This window comes from Staurois parvus, unplaced genomic scaffold (assembly GCF_062004578.1).
Source record: "Staurois parvus isolate SC_StPar_1 unplaced genomic scaffold, SC_StPar_1.0 ptg001352l, whole genome shotgun sequence".
NCBI lineage: Eukaryota > Metazoa > Chordata > Amphibia > Anura > Ranidae > Staurois > Staurois parvus.
The window spans coordinates 1,325,267-1,347,418 of record NW_028319148.1 but is presented as its reverse complement, the minus strand read 5'-3'; the positions used below and the strand labels follow the sequence as shown (position 1 = coordinate 1,347,418).

Here is a 22,152-nt window from a genome sequence, read left to right as displayed (position 1 = left end):
CCCACTCACACAGCGTAATTTATGTGGCTCTCATCACCCACTGTGTTTGGCAGGCCACACCGCACAATGATGAAAGTGGCTTTTCTCTCCCTGCACACAGTAGCTAACACAAGTCAAAACAAAAAGAGGGGTTCTTGGATGTTACTTAGGGGTCACTGGTTGGGCAGAAACCTGCTAACTGACCTTTAGGAAATTTGTGTAAAGAAAAAAACTTTCCTAATACACACAGAAAAAAAACTCTTTTCAACCTGAAAAACTGTTAAAAAGGACAAAGTGGATCCTTATGAAAAACACGGGACGTTTCACAGTAAAACAATTACACCGAGGTAAACCGAAAAACTGCGCCAAAAGTAACCTTGTTGCTGACGCAAAAATCACTCCTATCAGCACCGCTAAACGATCCACGTTATACACGCAATCTTTACTGCAACCACCTAGAACCGTTTACACAAAAAGTCTGCTGGACGCGGAACACGCGACACAGCAGCTTAAAACAAACCCGCTTTACAATAAGGAACTACTTTTAACAGGAAAAACACAAGAAAAACATAATCACTATACAAGAAATCTATGTGCAAAAACCCAGACTACACCGCGCTCATTAAATGTGGAACACGTGAAGGGAAAACTCGCTTAATACACTTTAAATTGGCTGGCAATACGCAAATTTAAAGCTAAAAGCAAACAAATGAAACTGTAAAAAATTTGGATTAAAAACACAATATGGGTCAAATGCATATAGGAAACTTCATGCACATTGCATAGAGATTACTGCACATTTGGTAGCCAACAAAATGGCCACCAAACAAAAGGAGTCCATGTGGTTTAGTCAAGAAAATGACCCCCCACAGTGAAGCACATGGTAACACTAGAATGACCCCCCACAGGGAAACACACGGCAGACTCTAGCCTCAAAATTGCCTCTTACATAAAACAGACTTTTAGACAGAACATACACTGGACAATTACACAACAATATGAAGTACACATACAACACAATTTGGGCACAATCACAGAACGGACATAAAACACCAACATATCACACTAACATGCACATGTAACAGAAAGGACCCCCTGCTGCATGCTTGCTGGGAGCAGTAGTACCACAAAACATTGTACAGACCACATAACACAGATCTTACAACAGTTAACAATTAACCTAAGCCTTTCAGCACTGTAATAATTACCTCACGTGGAGGGGGGTAAAGCAATCACCACAGTACCTACAGCCCACAAATACTTACCTAACACTATGCAACAACTTTTACCCACTAAAACATATACCCGTTTAATTTTTGGTTGGAAGATTTTTAAACTTGACCAAATCCAGCCAACCAAAACCCACCCCTCTGCTGCTCTCCGCAGAGACAAACCCTTGTCTTTCACCCACAAATCAAGAGTTTAGGACAAAAAACGAGGTCCTTGTTAAGCGGTATTTCTTGTTAGCTAACAGAGAGCGAAATCAGCCACACGAACACGCAAAAAGCGATCCTCTTAATGGCAGAGAGACCTGAAATGTGCCGGCATACTTTTTGCTAGTTCATGATAGTTCATTTCCCCCCCGTTCTTTGTTAGCTACGCAATAATACGCGTTAGTATCCACCAGGCTCGCCAAACTGTCTTGGAAATTCGCTTTAACGAATTTCTCCTTACCGTGAGTACTCGCAGTTGGATGCGCAGAAATCCCCCATAAAGCTGTGCGAATCTCGCTTACCACGACTGCAGCCAAACTACACGATTCCTGCCCATCCAAATACTTTGGTTCTGTTGAATTTGTGGGTGATTGGAGCTCCGTTACCCTAGAATGATCACACGACACTCTAAGGCTGGTTGCAATCCACATAAGGGCCGGCTTTAGGCTCAGCTCTCTGTTTTATTAAGAATACACACATGCCCCCCACATGAATAAAGTCAATCCCTCCCACCGAACAATACAATGGGGATTGCCTATACAGAGGATGTACATTCCAATTGGAGCATAGCCTTTGCTATTATCTATCACTGGTCCTCCCCCATGAGTCTTCTGAGGTCAGCAGACTTCCTCCCCTTCCCCCCTATGAGCCATCTGAGGTCATATTTCCTGTCCTACTAGCTTCTATTGGTATGCAAAATTCTCTGCACAAGCACTCCCTAAAAATATCAGTCTGTACCTGGATGGGCCCGATACGATCTTTATTAAAACACATCCATCCCAGATACAGTTCAGATTAGTAATGGGTTGTAAGATATGCACAAGCCTACACGTGGAGTTCACACCGCTTGCGCATTGCGTTATGAAGCCCACGTGGTACCATGCTGCTGATATGTGGATACAGGCCCACGGTCTACTGACAGCAGCATTCGCATGGAATGCCGTGGTGGTATACACGCCGGTCTATAAGCGCAGATCTGCCATCTCATCCATTACCAAGCTGAGTACTGTAATACATACATTGTACATGCGCATGGCCCAATTGCAGCCTTCAGAGCTTTAATTAAGCCACACGAGAGACATATGAATAACACGAATATATGACACATTTAAAGTTCGACCAACAATACAAAATTTCCATGACATAACGCTGCCACCTCCCCCTCACTCCCCCTCTCTGTTGGGGTCCCCCAAGGTTCTGTCAGCGGGCCCCTTCTCTTCTCCATCTACACCTCCTCCCTTGGTCAACTGATACACTCCCACGGCTTCAACTACCATCTCTATGCCGATGACACTCAAATCTATCTCTCTACCCCCCGCCTCACCCCTTCAGTCTCCACCCGAATCACACACCTACTGAACGACATATCAGACTGGATGTCACTCCACTTCCTCAAATTAAACCTTGCCAAAACCGAGCTCATAGTTTTCCCCCCAGCCCGCGCCCTCCCCCTCCCCCCCCGCTTACCTCTCCATTACGACTAACAACGCCACCATCAGCCCCACCCCACAAGCCAGAGTACTAGGTGTCATTCTAGACTCTAATCTGTCTTTCCAGCCCCAGGTCCAATCGCTGACAAATTCATGCAGACTCCACCTCCGCAACATCTCCAAAATACGCACGTTCCTAACTCCAGAAACTACAAAGCAACTCATTCACTCCCTCATTATATCACGACTTGACTACTGTAACTCCCTTCTCACCGGCCTACCTCAACACAGGCTATCCCCGCTTCAGTCTATCCTGAATTCTGCGGCCAGACTCATCCACCTTACTAACCGCTCCGTATCCGCCACCCCCCTCTGCCAATCCCTCCACTGGCTTCTGATTGCCCAACGCATAAAATTCAAATTATTAACATTGACGTACAAAGCTGTTCATAACACTGCCCCAAACGACATCACCAACCTGATATCCATCTACTACCCAAAACGCACTCTCCGCTCCACGCAAGACCTCCTACTCTCTAGTTCCCTGGTCTCCTCCTCCCATGCCCATCTCCAGGACTTCTCCAGGGCTTCCCCCATCCTCTGGAACTCACTACCCCAATCCATCAGACTGTCACCTACCCTCCTCACCTTTAGGCGCACCCTGAAAACCCATCTCTTCAGAGAAGCCTCACCTAATTGCCCATCTCCTCCGCTCTTCCCACCACTCCATCCCCCACAGCTATTTCCTCCTGTACCACTCTCCCTTCCTTCCTAGATTGTAAGCTCCAAGGAGCAGGGCCCTCGAACCCCTCGTGTATTGTATTGTTACTGTGCTGTCTCTTGTACAGTCTCCCATTATAATGTACAGCGCTGAGCAAACTGTTGGCGCTATATAAATACTGTATATTAATAATAATAATAACTCCAGGTGAGTCTAATTATTTATTAAACAGGTGTCCAGCAGACAGATGATTATAAAATGGTGTTACTTAACAGAGAAAACCCCTTTAATAAAGTCAGCAATAACACCACATGGAAGAGAAATGTCACAAGGCCTAAGAAAGAAAATAATTTCTTTACACAAGAAAGGTGAAGGCTACAAGAAGATCAGCAAAGCTTTACTTACTAGTCAGGATACTGGAGCAAAAATGATACAAACATTTAACAAGGATGGAACTGCAACCATCTCACAGAGACGTCCAGGCTTTCCATGGAAGTTAACACTCCAACAAGAGTGTTTTCTTATAAGAAGAGTTGAAGAAAATCTCAATGCAAGTTCACTGCAGTTAGCTAAAGAAGTAGAAAGCCAAACTGGGGCGATTGTTTCCCGTGACACAATACAGCGTACACTGCAAAGGAATGACATGCATGGGTGTCGTCTGCGAAGAAAGCCTCTCCTAAAGCCCATGCACAAAAAAGCCGCCTAGAATTTGCCAGGGTCCATGCTGAAAAACAAGAAGACTACTGCGACTCTGTACTCTGGAACTGATGGCTTCAAAACTGTATGGCTTTGCAAAGGTGAGGAGTACAAAGAAAAATCCATGGTGCATACAGTGAAACATGGTGGTGTCAATGTCCTCCTGTGGGGCTGCATGAGTGCTGCTGGTGTTGGGGAGCTGCAGTTCATTGATGGTGTCATGAATTCACCGATGTACTGCTCTATATTGAAAGAGAAGATGCTCCCATCACTCCGTGCCCTTGGTCGTCGTGCATTTTTCCAACATGACAATGATCCAAAACACACATCTAAGGCCACTGTTTATGTCTGAAGAAGAACAGGGTGAAAGTGATTCAGTGGCCAAATATGTCTCCTGATCTGAACCCAATCAAACACCTATGGGGAATTCTGAAGAGCCAAGTTGAGCAACACTCTCCATCCAGCTTTCCTGTAGAGGGCTGTTATAGGGATGAGAAAAACCATATAACACTGACAGGGGTGTTTACAATGATCAGTTTTTATTTATTCATCTAAAACCTTTTATCTCAAAAGGAATTAAATATTATTTAATCTATATCTAAGGGATACAACTAGAGGTTTGTTGGGTAAGGGATGTTTTTTTTCTGGTGACACAAAGGTGTGCAATAGGGTTGATATCCCTGAAGGTGTCTGTAACATGGAACATGATTTGGCATTGCTGGAAGATTGGTCAAAAAAGTGGAAATTGCAGTTCAATGTTTCTAAATGTAAAATAATGCACCTAGGGAAAAAGAATCCCCTGAGAGAGTACAACATTGGGGGTACAGTGTTGGCAAGCACTACAGAGGAAAAGGATTTGGGGGTACTCATTTCAGATGATTGCAAAATGAGCAAACAGTGTGGCCAGGCAGTGAGGAAAGTGAATAGAATTCTAGAATGCATCACTAGAGGGGTCACCAGCAGGAGGAAGGAGGTCCTGATTCCTCTATATAGATCTTTATGTCACTAGAGGGGTCACCAGCAGGAGGAAGGAGGTCCTGATTCCTCTATATAGATCTTTATATCACCAGAGGGGTCACCAGCAGGAGGGAGAAGGTTCTGATTCCTCTATATAGATCTTTATATCACTGGAGGGATCACCAGCAGAAGGAAGGAGGTCCTGATTCCTCTATATAGATCTTTATGTCACTAGAGGGGTCACCAGCAGGAGGAAGGAGGTCCTGATTCCTCTATATAGATCTTTATATCACCAGAGGGGTCACCAGCAGGAGGGAGGAGGTCCTGATTCCTCTATATAGATCTTTATGTCACTAGAGGGGTCACCAGCAGGAGGAAGGAGGTCCTGATTCCTCTATATAGATCTTTATATCACCAGAGGGGTCACCAGCAGGAGGGAGGAGGTCCTGATTCCTCTATATAGATCTTTATGTCACCAGAGGGGTCACCAGCAGGAGGAAGGAGGTCCTGATTCCTCTATATAGATCTTTAGTTATCACTAGAGGGGTCACCAGCAGGAGGAAGGAGGTCCTGATTCCTCTATATAGATCTTTAGTTATCACTAGAGGGGTCACCAGCAGGAGGAAGGAGGTCCTGATTCCTCTATATAGATCTTTATATCACTAGAGGGATCACCAGCAGGAGGGAGGAGGTCCCGATTCCTCTATATAGATCTTTAGTTATCACTAGAGGGGTCACCAGCGGGAGGAAGGAGGTCCTGATTCCCCTATATAGATCTTTAGTTAGACCTCATTTAGAATACTGTGTCCAGTTCTGGAGACCTCACTTACAAAAAGATATTGATAAGATAGAACAAGTCCAGAGACGGGTAACTAAAATGGTGAAAGGTCTGGGGGATAAAACATATCAAGAGTGACTTCAGGAACTTAACATGTCCAGTCTGGGGAAAGAAGGGAAAGGGGAGACATGGCTGAAACCCTTAAATACATCAAGGGGGTAATAAGGTTCAGGAGAGCAGGATTTCCAACACAAAACCAAAATCAAGAACACGGAGACATGACCTTACACTAACTGGAGGAAAGTTCAAAACTAATCTCAGAAAGTATTATGTTACTGAAAGAGTAGTTGATGCTTGGAATAGACTTCCAGAAGAGGTAGTGAGCCAGTCAACAGTAAATAGCTTCAAACATGCTTGGGACAAGCATAGATCTATACTCAGACAAAAATGTTAACAAAAAGAAAAAACCCAAAACCCTCCCTCCCAAAAAAAATAAAAAAAACACACTCAAAAAAAAAGGGCAGACTCGATGGACCACTTTGTCTTTTTCTGCCATCACTTTTCTATATTCTATGTGTTACATTAATATTTTTGTGAAAATTGAGCTTGAATATGACCTGACTATATTGTATGTGGATCAACTATATATTCATGCATCCTCATTGTTTTACTCAATATTTTACAGAACCACCTTTGATGTCCAGTAATGGTCAAGAAACTTTAATACTAGCAGCATATGTGGCTGTAAAATTCTTCTTCGCTGTCATTCTACTGACCCTGGGCTGTGTATATGGAAGAGCCAACAAGTGATCCACCTGATGAGGAAAATCAAATTGATATAACAATTGCTTCTCTTTTTTGTCAACCTTGATATTGTTTAATGGGAACATATAGTGCTTTAGATTGATAACATACTTTCAGTAAATAATTTTCTTTTAGAAATATAAGAAAAAATAGTAGATTCTGGCAAAAAATACTTTTATTGGTTATATTGATGTGATTTTATCGAATCACAGGGCTTTTTGCAATCATTTTTTTTTATGTGTCTGGAACCCAACAAAACTAAATATATCTTTTTTTATGAGAAAATATGTATCGTAGAAACAGTGCTGTGTATTTTAGCTTTTTATGTATACTTCGTTAACTGTGAAACTCGTGTATTTAAAAAACAGGTCGGTTCCACTCCATAGGAAGTACCTCCAGGAGAAGCCTGTCACCCAGCTCTAGTCCCATCCTACAGCCTTAATCCCACCATTATCACATCAATACAGTGTGCAAGAGGGCATTGATGGGCAGGGAGCAAACATAAAGATTCCGAGCTATGGTGGAGGAGTGGGCAGAAACTATCACCCCTATCCATGCACTGTTATGCGGACAATGATGACCACTGTGGCCCCCATTGTCCGTACATCCATACACCTTCCAAGGCAGAGCAGCTCCCCATGGTGACCCCTAATGATGCAACTGTTAATTGCCATAGGCAACCTGTACCTCATCCCTATTGGCAGAAAAACTAGTTTAAAATAAAGAAAAATAGCCTTTATCCTTAACACTGGCACACTATCTGACTATTCCTGAGGGGTTTGCTGAATGATGAGGGTGGAGGAACTGATAGCATGCTAGCATAATACCTACAAATACTTTCAAAAAAGACTTCTTGGATCGTCCTCATAGGTACTGATTACTTTTGAACTCTGGTGTGACTTTACTAATGTCTAGGTTTACCTTTGATTTTTCTTGCAACATATATGGCTAATAACAGAATGTGGAGCTATACATGGGGCAGTCCCCCTTCCTCTGCCTCTCCTTGCCTTCCTTTTCCTTTACACCTATCCCCCTTGTTTCCTTATTTACCTTGACGTGTGGTTCTTTCTTACCTTTCTCCCTGCACTTTTAGTCTCTTTTCTTTTATCATAGGTCACCTTTGCAGTGAGAAAAGTAGACCCTTTGGAGTAGATTTATTAAAACTGGGCAGTGCGAAAACTGGTGCAGACGTGCATAGTAGCCAATCAGCTTCTAACTTCAGCTTGTTCAATTAAGTTTTGACAAAAAGTACCTGGAAGCTGATTGGTTTCTTTGCAGAGCTGCACCAGATTTTGTACTCTCCAGTTCTAATAAATCAACAGCCATATGCCCTTCCAGGCGCTGTTGGACTGGATTCGGGCCACTTTGCTAAACAGGTTCCACTCCCCAGCAACATAGGCCTTTTTCCCCAATTGTGGGTATCTAGGCAGGTGGTGTCTCTCATGATAGTACCCTGTGTGACGGGAGTCACTTTGGGTGGGGGGCCCATGGAACCCAGCTCACTTTGGAGAGATGGGGAGACCCCTGTCTCAGCTCCCCATATCCCTCTTATGTGTAAATCACCCTGTGCCTGTTAGGGGTACAGGGTGATCTGTCCTAATATTGGGTGGGGGGTTTGTTGATTGTTTAATGCCATGTGGTTGCATCCCATTGTTCTATTGTGTGTCTTGCTTGGAAGCAAACTATTATGGGATGTATGTGTTTATGTGTATTAGCTTAGTGGGGGGTGTCTCCAGCAGCCTTCCCTCCTGATGGGATTGTTTGCTGATGTGAAGTTTGAATACCTGTGTGTCTCTTGTTGCTAAGTGTAGTGCCCCTCCCTGTGTCATTATGCATGGAGGGAGGATTGTCCCCTGAGTGTATAAAATGCCAGTTCGAATTTCAAATAAAGAATTCTATGTTCAGACAGATTGGTGTTGTCTAGTCTTGTATGGTCTGCTGTGGTGTCTGTTGTCGTTGTTCAGACAGGGAAGCGGTATTCTAACGGAAGTACCCAAGTGCAGTCTGGGTCGGTTCCATTACACTCTGGGTGGGTTGTACACTTACAGGGGATCCTTGAATTCCTTGTGTACCTGCGTTCCCATCATTTTGTGTTGTAGCTGTCTTTCTTTATTTTATCATTTGTATTACAAACTCTGTTCTTTGTATTCTTAATAAAATCTGATTGCAAACAAAAAAAACTTGACCAATCCCAGGTTTAGAGGCCCTAGTAGTGTGGTAAGGCTAGCCCATAAATATGAGAGAGCCATGCTGGCAGGGGACTCAGGTGGAGGCTGTAGGTGGCCTGGGAGGGGTTCCCTAGGTCTAGGGGGGCTGGGCTCCAGGCTGGGTTCAGGCTAGTTCAAGAGGGTCATTTCAGCATCACGGTATGAACAAGATCAATGCCTGGGAGCAAGGAGGACAGAGCGAGTACATCAGCACACCTAGGGAATCACATGTAGCAAGCTTTCAAAGGACAGCACTGTGCTTAAACCTTTATCTTTGTCCTTGATCTTGAGAGCAGCCAGGAGGGCTGGTAGTGTCTGCAGGCTGTGGAGCTGGGAGCATCATCTCTACATGTAGCTGCAACAATCTAAGTTAATTTTCACAGAGGCTGTGAGTCCCTATCCCAGGGCCGTGGATAAGGGGATACCACCAGTCCTCCTGTATGGGGCCCAGGCCAGCAGGGGGCCCAGGCAGCTGGGTGAATAGGATTAGGGCAGGGAGGGTGATCGGCACAGCAGGGGGCAATTACAACCAGCTGATAGCCGGCTTCTTCTTCTCTTCCACTGGCTTTCAGCTGCAGTAGAGAGAGCTATACAGGGGATCAGTTCCATTAGTTGCCCCCCCTCCGCCACACCCATCATCCTCTCTGTGCACAATACATTCCCCCAGCTGCCTAGGCCCCTCACCCTTGCAGTGCTGCTGGCTTCCATCCACTCCTTCCCACCAGCACTGCAATACACTTCAAGCTGCAACAGGATCCTTCAGGATGGAGAATGAAGGAAGGGTCCAGTACATATGTCACATTTACCAGCCCCTTCCTTTCCTGAATGAACACAATGAGTGATCGATACCCATTGCTCACTATGTTAATTCATAACTGAAGCATAGTAAACTGTTTTTTTTTGGGGGGGGGAGGGGGCCCTGTCAGGTTGACTGTATTGGGCCCCCCGTGGTTTCTAACAGCAGCGCTGCCCTATCCCGTAAGGGGCAGTTGCTACAGATCTGTAATGACTGACCGCATTCAAGATGAAACAGTCCAGGATTTGTTTCTGTAAATAGGAAGGAAGTTGTCCCCGTGCATTGATTCAGTCAAGTTGGGCGTCCTGTAATCCCTATTACCTTATCCAAGTTATGTCCCATAATAAAATAACAAAAACCGAGCTCATGGACTGTTCACTGACTGTGGATGCAAGTGTGGAAAATGTGTGTTGCCTGGCTGTGCGGAGCTTAAGAGACCTCAGAAACACAGCGGCCCCAAAGAAGGTAGCGCTACACTTGACTAGCCAGTTCCCCAGAAAAAGTACATGAACAACTTCATGATAATTGAGTATCCTGCCATCAGCAGACAAAGTAAAAAGAAACATATGTTTTTTGTTTATTTTAAATGCCAACCTTTCTTATCAGCCATTACATCATGGAGCCTTCCTTGGGTTTTCCACCTGTATCTTTTTACTCCCCACAATATTGGTGTTTTCACCTTGTCTGCCATCAATCAGAGTAAAACTTTTATGTCCTGACATTTTTTTCTAGGTTTGGATATACTGTAGTATGGAGAGGTTAAAACCCCCACCAGGTTATTTTTTGTTCTCTTTGCACTGTTGAGGAAATCTCCAGATCAAATGTTCCCATCGGAAGATTTCCCCTCACCTCTTGTTCTGGAGACAACTCTAAAATTTGGAATTTCCCCTCATTTTGTTTCAGTACAAATCGAAGGGTGAATCTCTCAAATTGGAAAACCTGAGTGAACTAGAGCGTCTAACCCTCCACAACTCTACCCAAAACTAGAAATAAAGTTTTGCATAGATATAAACATTAGGTTTTTAAAAATGCTTGGTGCTGATACATGATCATGGGCAGCACAGTGGCTAAATAGTTAGCGCTTCTGCCTGGCAGTACTAGGGTCAGTGTTTCGAATCCCAACCACAGCACCACCTGCCTGGAGCTTGCATGTTCTCCCTGTGCCTGTGTGAGTTTCCTATGGGTACTCCGGTTTCCTCCCACACTCCAAAGACATGCTGGTAGGTGAATTGGCTTCTGTCTAAATTGTCCCCAGTATGTGTATGAATGTGAGTTAGGGATCATAGATTGTACACCCCTTGAGGGTTAGGGACTGATGTGAATGTGCAATATATATGTAAAGCAATGACAAATAAAAGAAGTACAAACAAGATTGTAAGCTCTAACAAGCCGGGCCCTCTGTTTCCTCCTGTACCAAATTGTATTGTAACTGTAATGTCTGCCTTCATTTTGTAAAGCTCTGCGCAAACTGTCGGCGCTATATAAATCCTGTATAATAATAATAGCAAAATGATAAAGTCAGGTGACAAAACACGTGTCAGGGTCAAGCCATACAACATATAATCCACCTTCCATCCCCCACCGGAAGTGACGTATCCCTCGTGAGGAGGATCGGGTGAGACACGTGCTCCATATGATATACAGGTACCCATTGTGGATATTTTGGCATGCTTTCATTTATTTTATGTGAGTGCAATACTTTCTATCCAATAAATGGTTTTTAGTGGATTCACGCTATGAGTTTCCTTTCACATCTTTCCCGGATTACGGAGTGTAATAGTTTGGAGGATGTCCCGCCATCATATCAGTCTGTAATTGATGAAGGGCTTGTTGATTGATGATCTGTACTACACTGACACTCGCCACAAGTGCTATTACCTATCAGGTTTGGATGGGCCACGGTATCTGGTGAGTGCCACTGATTGGGGGAGGTTTTCCTCTGGAGCACGTGGTGATATTTGAGTGCATTCTATTCAATCAATCATCGTTATATTGTTCATGTGGTGATCTTGGTGGATCAATAAGGACTTTGTACTGCATCACAATTTTCATTTTTCAGTTGGTGGACTTATGTCAAATGATTTAAATATTTGTGTATATTTATTGAAGTGTTATATTTTGTGTTATATTTTCACTTGCTATTGTGTTTTATTTATTTTTTTGAGCTGCTTTTATTTGTCAGTTTCATGAGGTGATTATTGGATTATTCACTATTAGGGCAGCTGCATGCTTACACATTTTATGTACTCATTTATTTATTTAGGTGATTGATTTATTGTGCACTTTCTCAGGTGTTAAGTTTTATATATATTCACATCACATTTGCTGGGTGAATATACAGTTTTTTATATATATGTAAAGTGCTGCATAAATTGATGGCACTATATAAATACCTGAAATATATAAGGAATGCCTGATATGATAAAGTGGTTAATGCATTTTGAAAGCTTTCACCTTCAAAAAGTTAAGTCAGCCAATAAAGGGTATTGCTAAACTCCAAACTTTATCCTGTTATTTATTATTCTGCTAACTATAAACCATTAGGCCTTGTTATATCATGGGTGTAAAGAACATGGAACACGGGCACTTGTGTCGCATTGCTGAAGTTCTCCGAATGCTTTTCAAAGTCAATGCTTCTACTTCACACCGGGAGCAAACCGTGTAGTACATATTTAAAATTTGCTGAAAATTTGCACCTCTTTGCATCATTTGCAGTTGCTTTACGTTGATTTTGAGTTTGGCAGTTATTGGCAACTTTCAAAGATTGCCAAATGCCTCAATTCAAGTCAATGGAAGCATGCTATAAAGCATAATTTAAAAAAAGAACTTACAAATAAATGACAAATGACTTACTGATTACTAAAGACTATCTTCTGCAGTAAGTGGAAGCCTCATACTGGTTCTTGCTCGCATCAAGCATGGTCTTCGTATTTCCAGCCAAGCATTAGAAGTTGCCACTCTTAGGGCTTAGTCATATATGCCCTATACTGCCACCCCTCTGAAAAGCAATTCTTGGTGAATCACATTTTGAGAGCATTTGACATGCAGTGAGCAAATGATATGTCAACTCTTGACAACCTGCTGTAGCCCTCCAAATACTTCTTCACTATGCCACAACTGCATGTATTGCATATGGTTGCAGGGCTGTTTTAGTGCATTCACATGAATAGGTCATGTTTGGAGGCAGTAGAGCCTGCTGAATGCAATATGTTATTTCATTTTTGCAGCACCCATAAAGCAAAGTATTGTAGCTGTAGTATGGGCACAAGCCTAGGCTGACTGAAGCTCAAGGCTCTCTCTTTCTTTTCCACCAGCAGCTGTGGGAGCCTAGTGCTGGGTGAAAAGCTAATTAATTTACAGAGCCCACCCTGGAAGTTAGCTGCAGTATCCCACAGGACCAGGGGCGGACTGACAACTCATGGGGCCCCCGGGCAATAGGGGATCATGGGGCCCCTGTGTCCTCGCCCAAACTCAAAAAAGCCTATGAAAAAGGTACCAGGGGCATCTTATGGGGCCCCCTACTGACTCCGGGCCCTCGGGCAGCGCCCGAGTTTCCAAATGGTCAGTCCGCCCCTGCACAGGACGCAGAGGAGCGAGTTTCCATCTCAGGCTGCAAACACCCATCCATCTTCACCTGCCAATTGGTCCGGTTGAGTATTGCCTATTTGATGACTGCCTGCACCATCCTACCTGAGGAGCCACTGGTTTGAGGGATCCAGAGGTGATCTACATTTGCTTTGTGGCCCTGTGGGGTCGTGAAGTGGAGGTGAGAGGCCATTGCAGCCATACTGCTTGGGATCACGTTTGAAGGGTGCTGTTACTCACCTGCACGTCTTGGAAATTACAGCATTTTTATGAACTGTGGACACTTTATTTTGCACAAAGCATTTGCTATTTGCTTGGCTTCTCCTGTAGATACTCACTTGGTCTTCACTGGGTACCCTTTGGGTACTAGGGGTCACTATTTCTTATATATCCCCATGTGGATTTGGGTCATCTGTTGCCCTGTTGGTTACTTTATGTAAATTATTTCCAATACCTCTTGAGTGTTTATTATTAGGTATAGCGCTGCATCACTTCTGTATTTATTTGTACAATCATTCCTATTTTGGTATAGGTTAGATGCTGGCTGCTTTTTAGTTGAGTTTAGTATCTACCATAAAAGCGCAGGAGGACATTTTTATATTTTATCTGTGTAGTCTTTTCCTATGCACCTTGTAAACAGCACTCCCTATGTGCACCCTATCACAGCTAGAACACATTATGAATATGGATCCTGGGATCCCACCCTTTTATAGTGAGGGGGCTGGCTTATCCAAAATCCCCTTATGGACCTTCTAAGCCAGCTGACTTTAGCTGAAAGGCTAGGCAATTTATTATGGTTAATAATTCACTGAGACTGGGAATCGTGAATATGCAGGATTTGCACTGAAGTCATGGTAGCAGCAAACCTGAACCATATCCCGTCTGGCCAAGGCCGGAACTAGCCCATCTGGAATGGGGGTGCAGTACAAAAAAGGCAAGGGGCATAATGCCAACACTGTGTGTGAGTCACTGAGAGTCTGTCAGACAGTGTGATAACCTGGGAAACACTAGTAAGTATTAGGATGATACAGAACCTGTCCTCCCTATATCAGATGTCCCTATCAGAGTCCCCCTTTAAATCAAGAGTCCTCTTCAGAGTCCCATTTACATCAGCTTTCCCCCTTACATCATGTGTCCCCATCAGTGTGCCTCCATCAGAGTTCCCCTGTCAGGAATGGACCTGCCAGTAATGGTGGGACTCACCTGCCTTGTGGGCTGCAGTACCAGGGCTGGCCAGCGGGAGCTTTCAGCAATCAGAGACTCAACCCTGCAGTCAGCCAAACACCTGAAGCTGATTACGGAGGTGTATTTAAGGGATGGCCAGACCTGCAGTCTGTGCCTTGGTGTGTGTTTTTCCATGGGCCCCTGTACCTTGTTACCTGCATTCCTGTTCCTGCCTGACTTACTCGTTGCCTACCCTGCCTGATCCTGACCTCTGCTGTCTTCTCCTGTTTGATCCCTGGCTTGTGACCCCGACCATTCTCTACCTGACCCCCTGTACCTACCTGCCCGTTAGTTGCTGTACCCGGCTCGTGACCTGACTACTCTCTGCCTGCTCCTCCTGTTCCTACCTGCCCGATTGTTATTGACCCGGCCTGCCTGACTACGCTTGCATTGTATGTATTGTTATCTGTGGGTGGTTTGGTTTGGTTCGTTTGCACTGTGTTATGTTTTAGTATTGCACTGCGTTTTGTATTGTTAGTATTAATAAATTATATTGTTTATAACATATCTGAAGCCTGCGTTTCCCTGCGTCAGTTCACATACCTCTGGTCATACCCGGAGCCCTGACATCCCCCTTGCATCAATTGTCCCCAACAGAATGCACCCTTACATCAGGTGTCCCCAACAGAGTGCCCCCCTACATAAAATCATCCACATCAGAGTGCCCCCTTACATCAGGTATCCCATCAGAGTGGCCCCTTATATAAATTGTTCCCAACAGAGTCCCCCCCCCCTACATAAAATCATCCACATCAGAGTGCCCCCTTACATCAGGTATCCCATCAGAGTGGCCCCTTATATAAATTGTTCCCAACAGAGTGCCCCCCCTACATGAAATCATCCACATCAGAGTGCCCCCTTACATCAGGTATCCCATCAGAGTGGCCCCTTATACCAATTGTCCCCAACAGAGTGCCCCCCTACATAAAATCATCCACATCAGAGTGCCCCCTTACATCAGGTATCCCATCAGAGTGGCCCCTTATATAAATTGTTCCCAACAGAGTGCCCCCCCTACATAAAATTATCCACATCAGAGTACCCCCTTACATCAGGTATCCCATCAGAGTGGCCTCTTATACCAATTGTCCCCAATAGAGTGCCCCCCTACATAAAACTATGCACATTAGAGTGCCCCCTTACATCAGGTGTCCCCCTTACATGGATTGTCCCCATCAGTGTGCCTCCTTACATCAACTGTCTACATCAGACTGGCTCATGGATTAATGGAGGCACTTTTAGAGACCTGAGGGGGAACAGTTAAAATCTGGGTGGGCACAGCCCTCCGCAGCACCCCCCTAGATCTGGCCCTGCTACAGGCAGGATCAATTGGTGAAAATAAAGGGAAAAAAGCCTAAAAAATTTACGCAGCCACCACATCAAAGGACTAGTAAGCTACAAGTATATTTTTATCTCTCTCAGCTCATGACTTTATCTTACTTCCTTTTTCATATGAAAACATCTATTTATTAGGAATTATTTCTGTTATTTATTCACCATCTATTTACATAGATGGTTGCCTAATCACACATCCCAAAATAGCACTCACGAGACTTCAGTCCGCTGTTGGCTGAAAACGGGTCACAGTAGTGCAAAACTAACTGTACTCCTGTGATCCATAGGAGAACTATACCAAAAAAAGTTTTGGCTGTACTTCTTCTTTAAAGGAAAATATGTTATTTTTGCACTTTGAGTAGGATGGAAACGTGATGACGTCAGTTCTGGTATGGACAGCAGCCGCCATCCAGCTACATCCATCCAAATTCACCCAGACTTTTACATGCTGTTCTGAGCTTTATATACCCTGTATTTGATGTAAGTGGGCATTTGGCAACATGCTGCTCAATAAATAATATTAATGACTACACTATGGAAGTGTTCCTTTTCTCTTCTTTTGGGATCGTTTGAGTGGCTGTGCGGTGCATTTTTTCTGTGAGGTGGATACTACCACTGTGAGGGGAGTCACTTTGGGTGGGGGGCCCATGGAACACAGCTCACTTTGGAGAGGTGGGGAGACCCCTGTCTCAGCTCCCCATAGCCCTATTATGTGTAAGTCCCCCTGTGCCTGTTAGGGGTACAGGGTGATCTGTCCTAATATTGTGTAGACATGTATAGGGGGGTGGGGAGTTGTAGATTGTTTAATGCCATGTGGTTGCATCCCATTGTTCTATTGTGTGTCTTGCTTGGGAGCAAACTATTATTGGATGTATGTGTTTATGTGTATTGGCTTGGTGGGGGATGTCTCCAGCAGCCCTCCCTCCTGATGGGACTGTCTGTTGGTGTGTCTCTTGTTACTAAATGTAGATTGCCCCGCCCTGTGTCATTATGCAGGGAGGGGAGATTGTTCCCTTGAGTGTATATATCTTGTATCTGTGTTCAAATAAACTAGTCTACTTTCTGGATTACTTCAAGACTGGTGTCGTCTAGTCTTTCTATGGTCTGCTGTGGTGTATGTTGTCGGTGTTCGGACAGGGAAGCGGTAGTCTAACGGAAGTACTCATCTGCAGTCTGGGTCAGTACAGTTACAACCACTATTGTTGACAGTTGACACTCCTGGATGCGGATCTGTTTGGCGTTGAGCGCTTTGGAAGTGCATTGGCCCCTAAGGGTCACAACGTGGAGGTGAGGAGGCAATTTATCCGGTAGTGGATCTCTTGTCAAGTTGATCACTTTCACTATCACCCATCAAGTTTATTTTGGAATTTAAATATTGGACTTTACATGTATTAGTGTATCATGGACTATTACACCATTCTTTGTGTTTATTCACATTTTTGTGCCAATATTTATGCCATTTTTTATGACGTGTTTGTTTTTTTGTTTATCTTTCATCCACCATTTATTTATATTCTTTTGTGACATTTATCATCCATTTTAGTCCCGCACTGGTATATATTACTTTCGTGCTTTTTACTTATTGATTATTGTTATACCAGTTTATATATTTTATATATATAATTTTACCATCTGTTCACATTACTTCTTCCCGTTTCATATGTACAGTTCACTTTTATCACTATGATACATGTCTTGAGCTGAGGACGTGTCTATTTGTGTTGGTTTCACATATGGTAGTGCACTTGTGATATTTGTGCTCATTCACATCTTTGTGGCACTATTTGTGCCATTATTTATGCCGTGTTTATTTTTGATGTTTCACTTATTATCTGTTTACATTCTTCCCTGATATTCATGATATCCACGTTTAGTTTTGCACTGGTATATATCACCTTTGGGATCTTTCTGCATGGATTATTGTTATACAAGTTCATTATTATTTTTATTTACAGTTGCAAGAAAAAGTATGTGAACCCCTTGGGATTACGTGGAGTTTTGCATGAATTGGGCACAAAATGTGCTCTGATCGTCATCTAAGTCACAACAATAGAAGAACACAGTCTGCTGAACATAATACTACACAAAGATTAGATGTTGCCATGGTTTAATTGCACATAACATGTAAACATTCACAGTGCAGGGAGGAAAAAGTATGTGAACCTTTGGACTTAATAACTGGTTGATCCTCCTTTGGCAGCAATAACCTCAACCAAACGTTTCCTGTAGTTGCAGATCAGACCTGCACAACGATCTGGAGTCATTTTGGACCACTCCTCTTCACAAAACTGTTTCAGTGTAGCAATATTCTTGGGATGTCTGGTGTGAATCGCTCTCTTAAGGTCATGCCACAGCATTTCAGTCGGGTTGAGGTCAGGACTCTGACTGGGCCACTCCAGAAGGCGTATTCTGTGCTGTTGCAGCCATTGTTTTGTTGAATTACTTGTACGCTTTGGGTCATTGTCTTGTTGCATCACCCATCCTCTGCGGAGCTTCAGTTGGTGGACAGATGGTCGTACGTTTTCCTGCAAAATGTCTTGATAAACTCTGGAATTAATTTTCCCATCAATGACAACAATCCGTCCAGGCCCTGAGGCAGCAAAGCAGCCCCAAACCATGATGCTCCCTCCGCCATGCTTCACAGTGGGGATGAGGTTTTGATGTTGGTGTGCTGTGCCTTTTTTTCTCCACACATAGTGTTGTATGTTCTTCCCAAACAACTCAATCTTGGTTTCATCTGTCCACAGTATATTTTGCCAGTAGTGCTGTGGAACATCCAGGTGCTCTTTTGCAAACTTCAAACGTGCTGCAATCTTCTTTTTGGACAGCAATGGCTTCCTCCGTGGTGTCCTCCCATGTACTCCATTCTTGTTTAATGTTTTCCTTATTGTAGATGTGTCAACAAAAATGTTAGCATGTGCCAGAGATTTCTGTAGGTCTTTAGCTGACACTCTGGGATTCTTCTTTACCTCATGCAGCATTCTGCGCTGTGCTCTTGCAGTCATTTTTACAGGACGACCACGCCTAGGGAGAGTAGCAACAGTGCTAAACTTTCTCCATTTGTAGACAGTCTGTCTTACCATGGACACAGGAACATCAAGGCTTTTGGAGATACTTTTGTAACCCTTTCCAGCTTCATGCAAGTCAACAATTCTTGATCGTAGGTCTTCTGAGAGCTTTTTTCTGCGAGGCATGGTTCACATCAGACAGTGCTTCTTGAAACCAGTAAACCCAAAACAGGTGTGTGTTTTTTAAGGGCAGGACAGCTGTCAACAACACATCCAATATCATCACACTGATTGGAGTCAAGGTTGGCTCACTCCTGGCTCCAATTAGCTCTGGGAGAAGTCATTAAGCTAGGGCATCACATACTTTTTCCTCCCTGCACTGTGAATGTTTACATGTTATGTGCAATCAAACCATGGCAACATCTAATGTTTGTGTAGTATTATGTTCAGCAGACTGCGTTCTTCTATTGTTGTGACTTAGATGACGTTCAGAGCACATTTTATGCCCAATTCATGCAAAATTCCACCTAATCCCAAGGGGTTCACATAATTTTTATTGCAACTGTACATAAATGTTTATCATTTTATCCATATATACAGTTCACTCTAAATACTATGGCACATATTTTGAGCTGAGGACATGCTTATTTGTGTTGTTTTCACATATGTAAGTGCACCCGTGGTATTTGTGCTGTTTACGTTGTGGTCCACATGTGTTACGGTCTCTGTGGGTTATCCATTTTTCCCATCATTCTTAGTTTATTTAGATTCCTTCAGATTCGTTAGCGCAGCACCACATCCCCCCTTTTTTGATGCCCCTTGAGAGCAGCTGAATTTGTCCCTATTTTCCTGCATGGCCAGGCAACATGCATTTCCCAATTTTCATTCAAGGTCAGTAACCAGTCCATGAGCTTGTTTTTGATGTTTTATTTAGGGGTAAACAACTTGGACAGGGCCTGGGGGTATATGGGATGCCTAACTTGACTTGAAACCAATACTCTGAGGACAAACTTCCTAAGTTCTGTACAAAAATGTGGGATCCTCGACTTTCTACTTCAGAGTGGCAACAGCCAATTGACAGATCAGTAGCACACACTCTGTAAGCACTTTGTCCCCTCTAAATTAACCTCTTCAGACCCCAGTTAGGAAATGCCCATCCACCTGGCTGTGGAAGAGTATCCCAGAGTAAGAGTCTAGAACAGACCTGTAGCCCTGTCCCAGGGAGAACCGGTTGGGTATAGCACCTAGAAGCCCTCTCTCCTGTAGATCCCAGGGGTGTAGAGAAGTATGCACACTATCCTTGTGTGCTGCTGCTTTGGATAAACTGCTTTCAGGCTTCTCATTGGGCTGGTTCTCTTCCAGGTTACCAGGCTGTCCTTCCTCAGTGGACTGCAGGGCAGTGGAGTTCCCTCTGTCAACTACCTTCTCCCATCCTTCCAAACTCCAGCCTGGAGGCAGAACCCCCTTCTCCAGGGTCCCGGGCTAACAGCAGCACATCTCAGCACTCCATTTTCCACCCGACTCCTGTGCTGGCCAGGCTCTTTCATGTTTACGGGCTGATTAGGTTACCTTGCCAAGTCTCCTGGCTGGAGATTGAACAGATACCCATAAATCTGCATATCAGCATACTCTGGCCTTCACCCACTAGCTTCTATAAACTTCTCCATGCTTCCAGAACTAGAGGGGCTACCAGAGGCCTGGCCTGTAGAGCCCTCCAGCCTGCCTGAAGTAAACTCACTGACCACTGACTCCCACCCAGGCTTCTAACAAGCTGTGTACACCAGAGGTCGCTACATATATATATCCCTTCATGTTGAGCAAACTTACTGTATATAACAGTGTCTTAATACAGATATCCATCGAAACACTGTGTGTGAATAATATCCAAAAAATCACCCAAATCTTCACGTGTAAAACATCCAAATAAGGTCCACAAAAGTGGTAAGCAAAATCTTGTGAGACCTCGCTCTTCCATAGAGCAGAATCCTGAGATGGATCCCCTTAGATACCACACCACCTCAACTTCAATGGTGGACCTCTAAAAAATCGGAGGACTGAAACAGCTGGCAATCTCCCCAGATATGACTTTCAAATAAGTGTCTCCTAAATGCACACATCACCCAATATACAGTACAGGTGAAACTCAAAAAATTTGAATATGGTGCAAAAGTTCATTAATTTCAGTAATGCAACTTAAAAGGTGAAACTAATATATGAGAGACTCATTACATGCAAAGCAAGATAGTTCAAGCCGTGATTTGTCATCATTGTGATGATTATGGCTTACAGCTCATGAAAACCCCAAATCCACAATCTCAGAAAATGAGAATATTCCATGCAATCAATAAAACACGGATTGTACATAGAACAATATCGGACCTCTGAAAAGTATACGTATGCATATGTACTCAGTACTTGGTTTGGGCCCCTTTTGCAGCAATTACTGAAATAAATGAACTTTTGCGCGATATTCTAATATTTTGAGTTTCACCCGTACATGTCCATAATTCAAAGTAGGAAAAGGAGACTACATAGTGCTCACCATTTTAAGTTATTAAAAATGAAAAGGTTAAAATCAGTCATATGTATAATTGTAAATCCTAAATGTGATATCCTACATGTCCTCTGGACCCTTCAGAAAATCAGCTGTATGCCATTCTCTAACTGTCATGTGTGTGCAATCTGGCTCTGTATAACGTGATGACCTCACAGGATAACTCTCCGCCTTACGTGTTACGTCCCGAACAGACTTTGTCAGAGGCTGGGGTTCTCCTGGGTCGTCACGTTCTAAATACCCTCCTATTCCTGTTGCCATAGCAATAATACTCTTCTTCAGACCAGCTCTTTTATGACCAACAGCAGATCTAATAACTGGAACATATCTCAACGATAATATATTTCACTAATATAATATATTACTAACTGATTATATAATAATAAAAAAAAATGACATTCCATCTTTCTCCTATATATTCTCATCATAAAATATTTTTATTATACAGGTGTATCTTGGTTTACGAACGCCTCGGTTAACATAATTTTCGGTTTACGAATGAAAATCCATTGAAAATAATGCCTCGATTTACAAATTTTTTATGAATTTTTTCGCAATATGAAGTGTATGTTGGTACCGATTTTTAAATGCAATTGCCGGCTTTGTTTTTTCTTCACTATAGCTCACGGAATTAGCTGTCACTTT

The 22,152-nt window shown here is 43.4% G+C and overlaps 1 protein-coding gene across 1 annotated transcript in view; it reads left to right on the top strand.

Annotated features, from left to right (window-relative positions):
- The window catches only part of LOC149436679 (uncharacterized), a 59,565-nt gene extending 52,524 nt beyond the window's left edge, over positions 1-7,041 (top strand). The window contains exon 5 of the mRNA XM_089661581.1: positions 6,680-7,041. Coding sequence (XP_089517707.1) covers positions 6,680-6,804 — 125 coding nt within the window. The 3' untranslated portion in view covers positions 6,805-7,041. The remainder of the gene's footprint in view (positions 1-6,679) is intronic.
- The last annotated feature ends 15,111 nt before the right edge of the window (positions 7,042-22,152 follow it).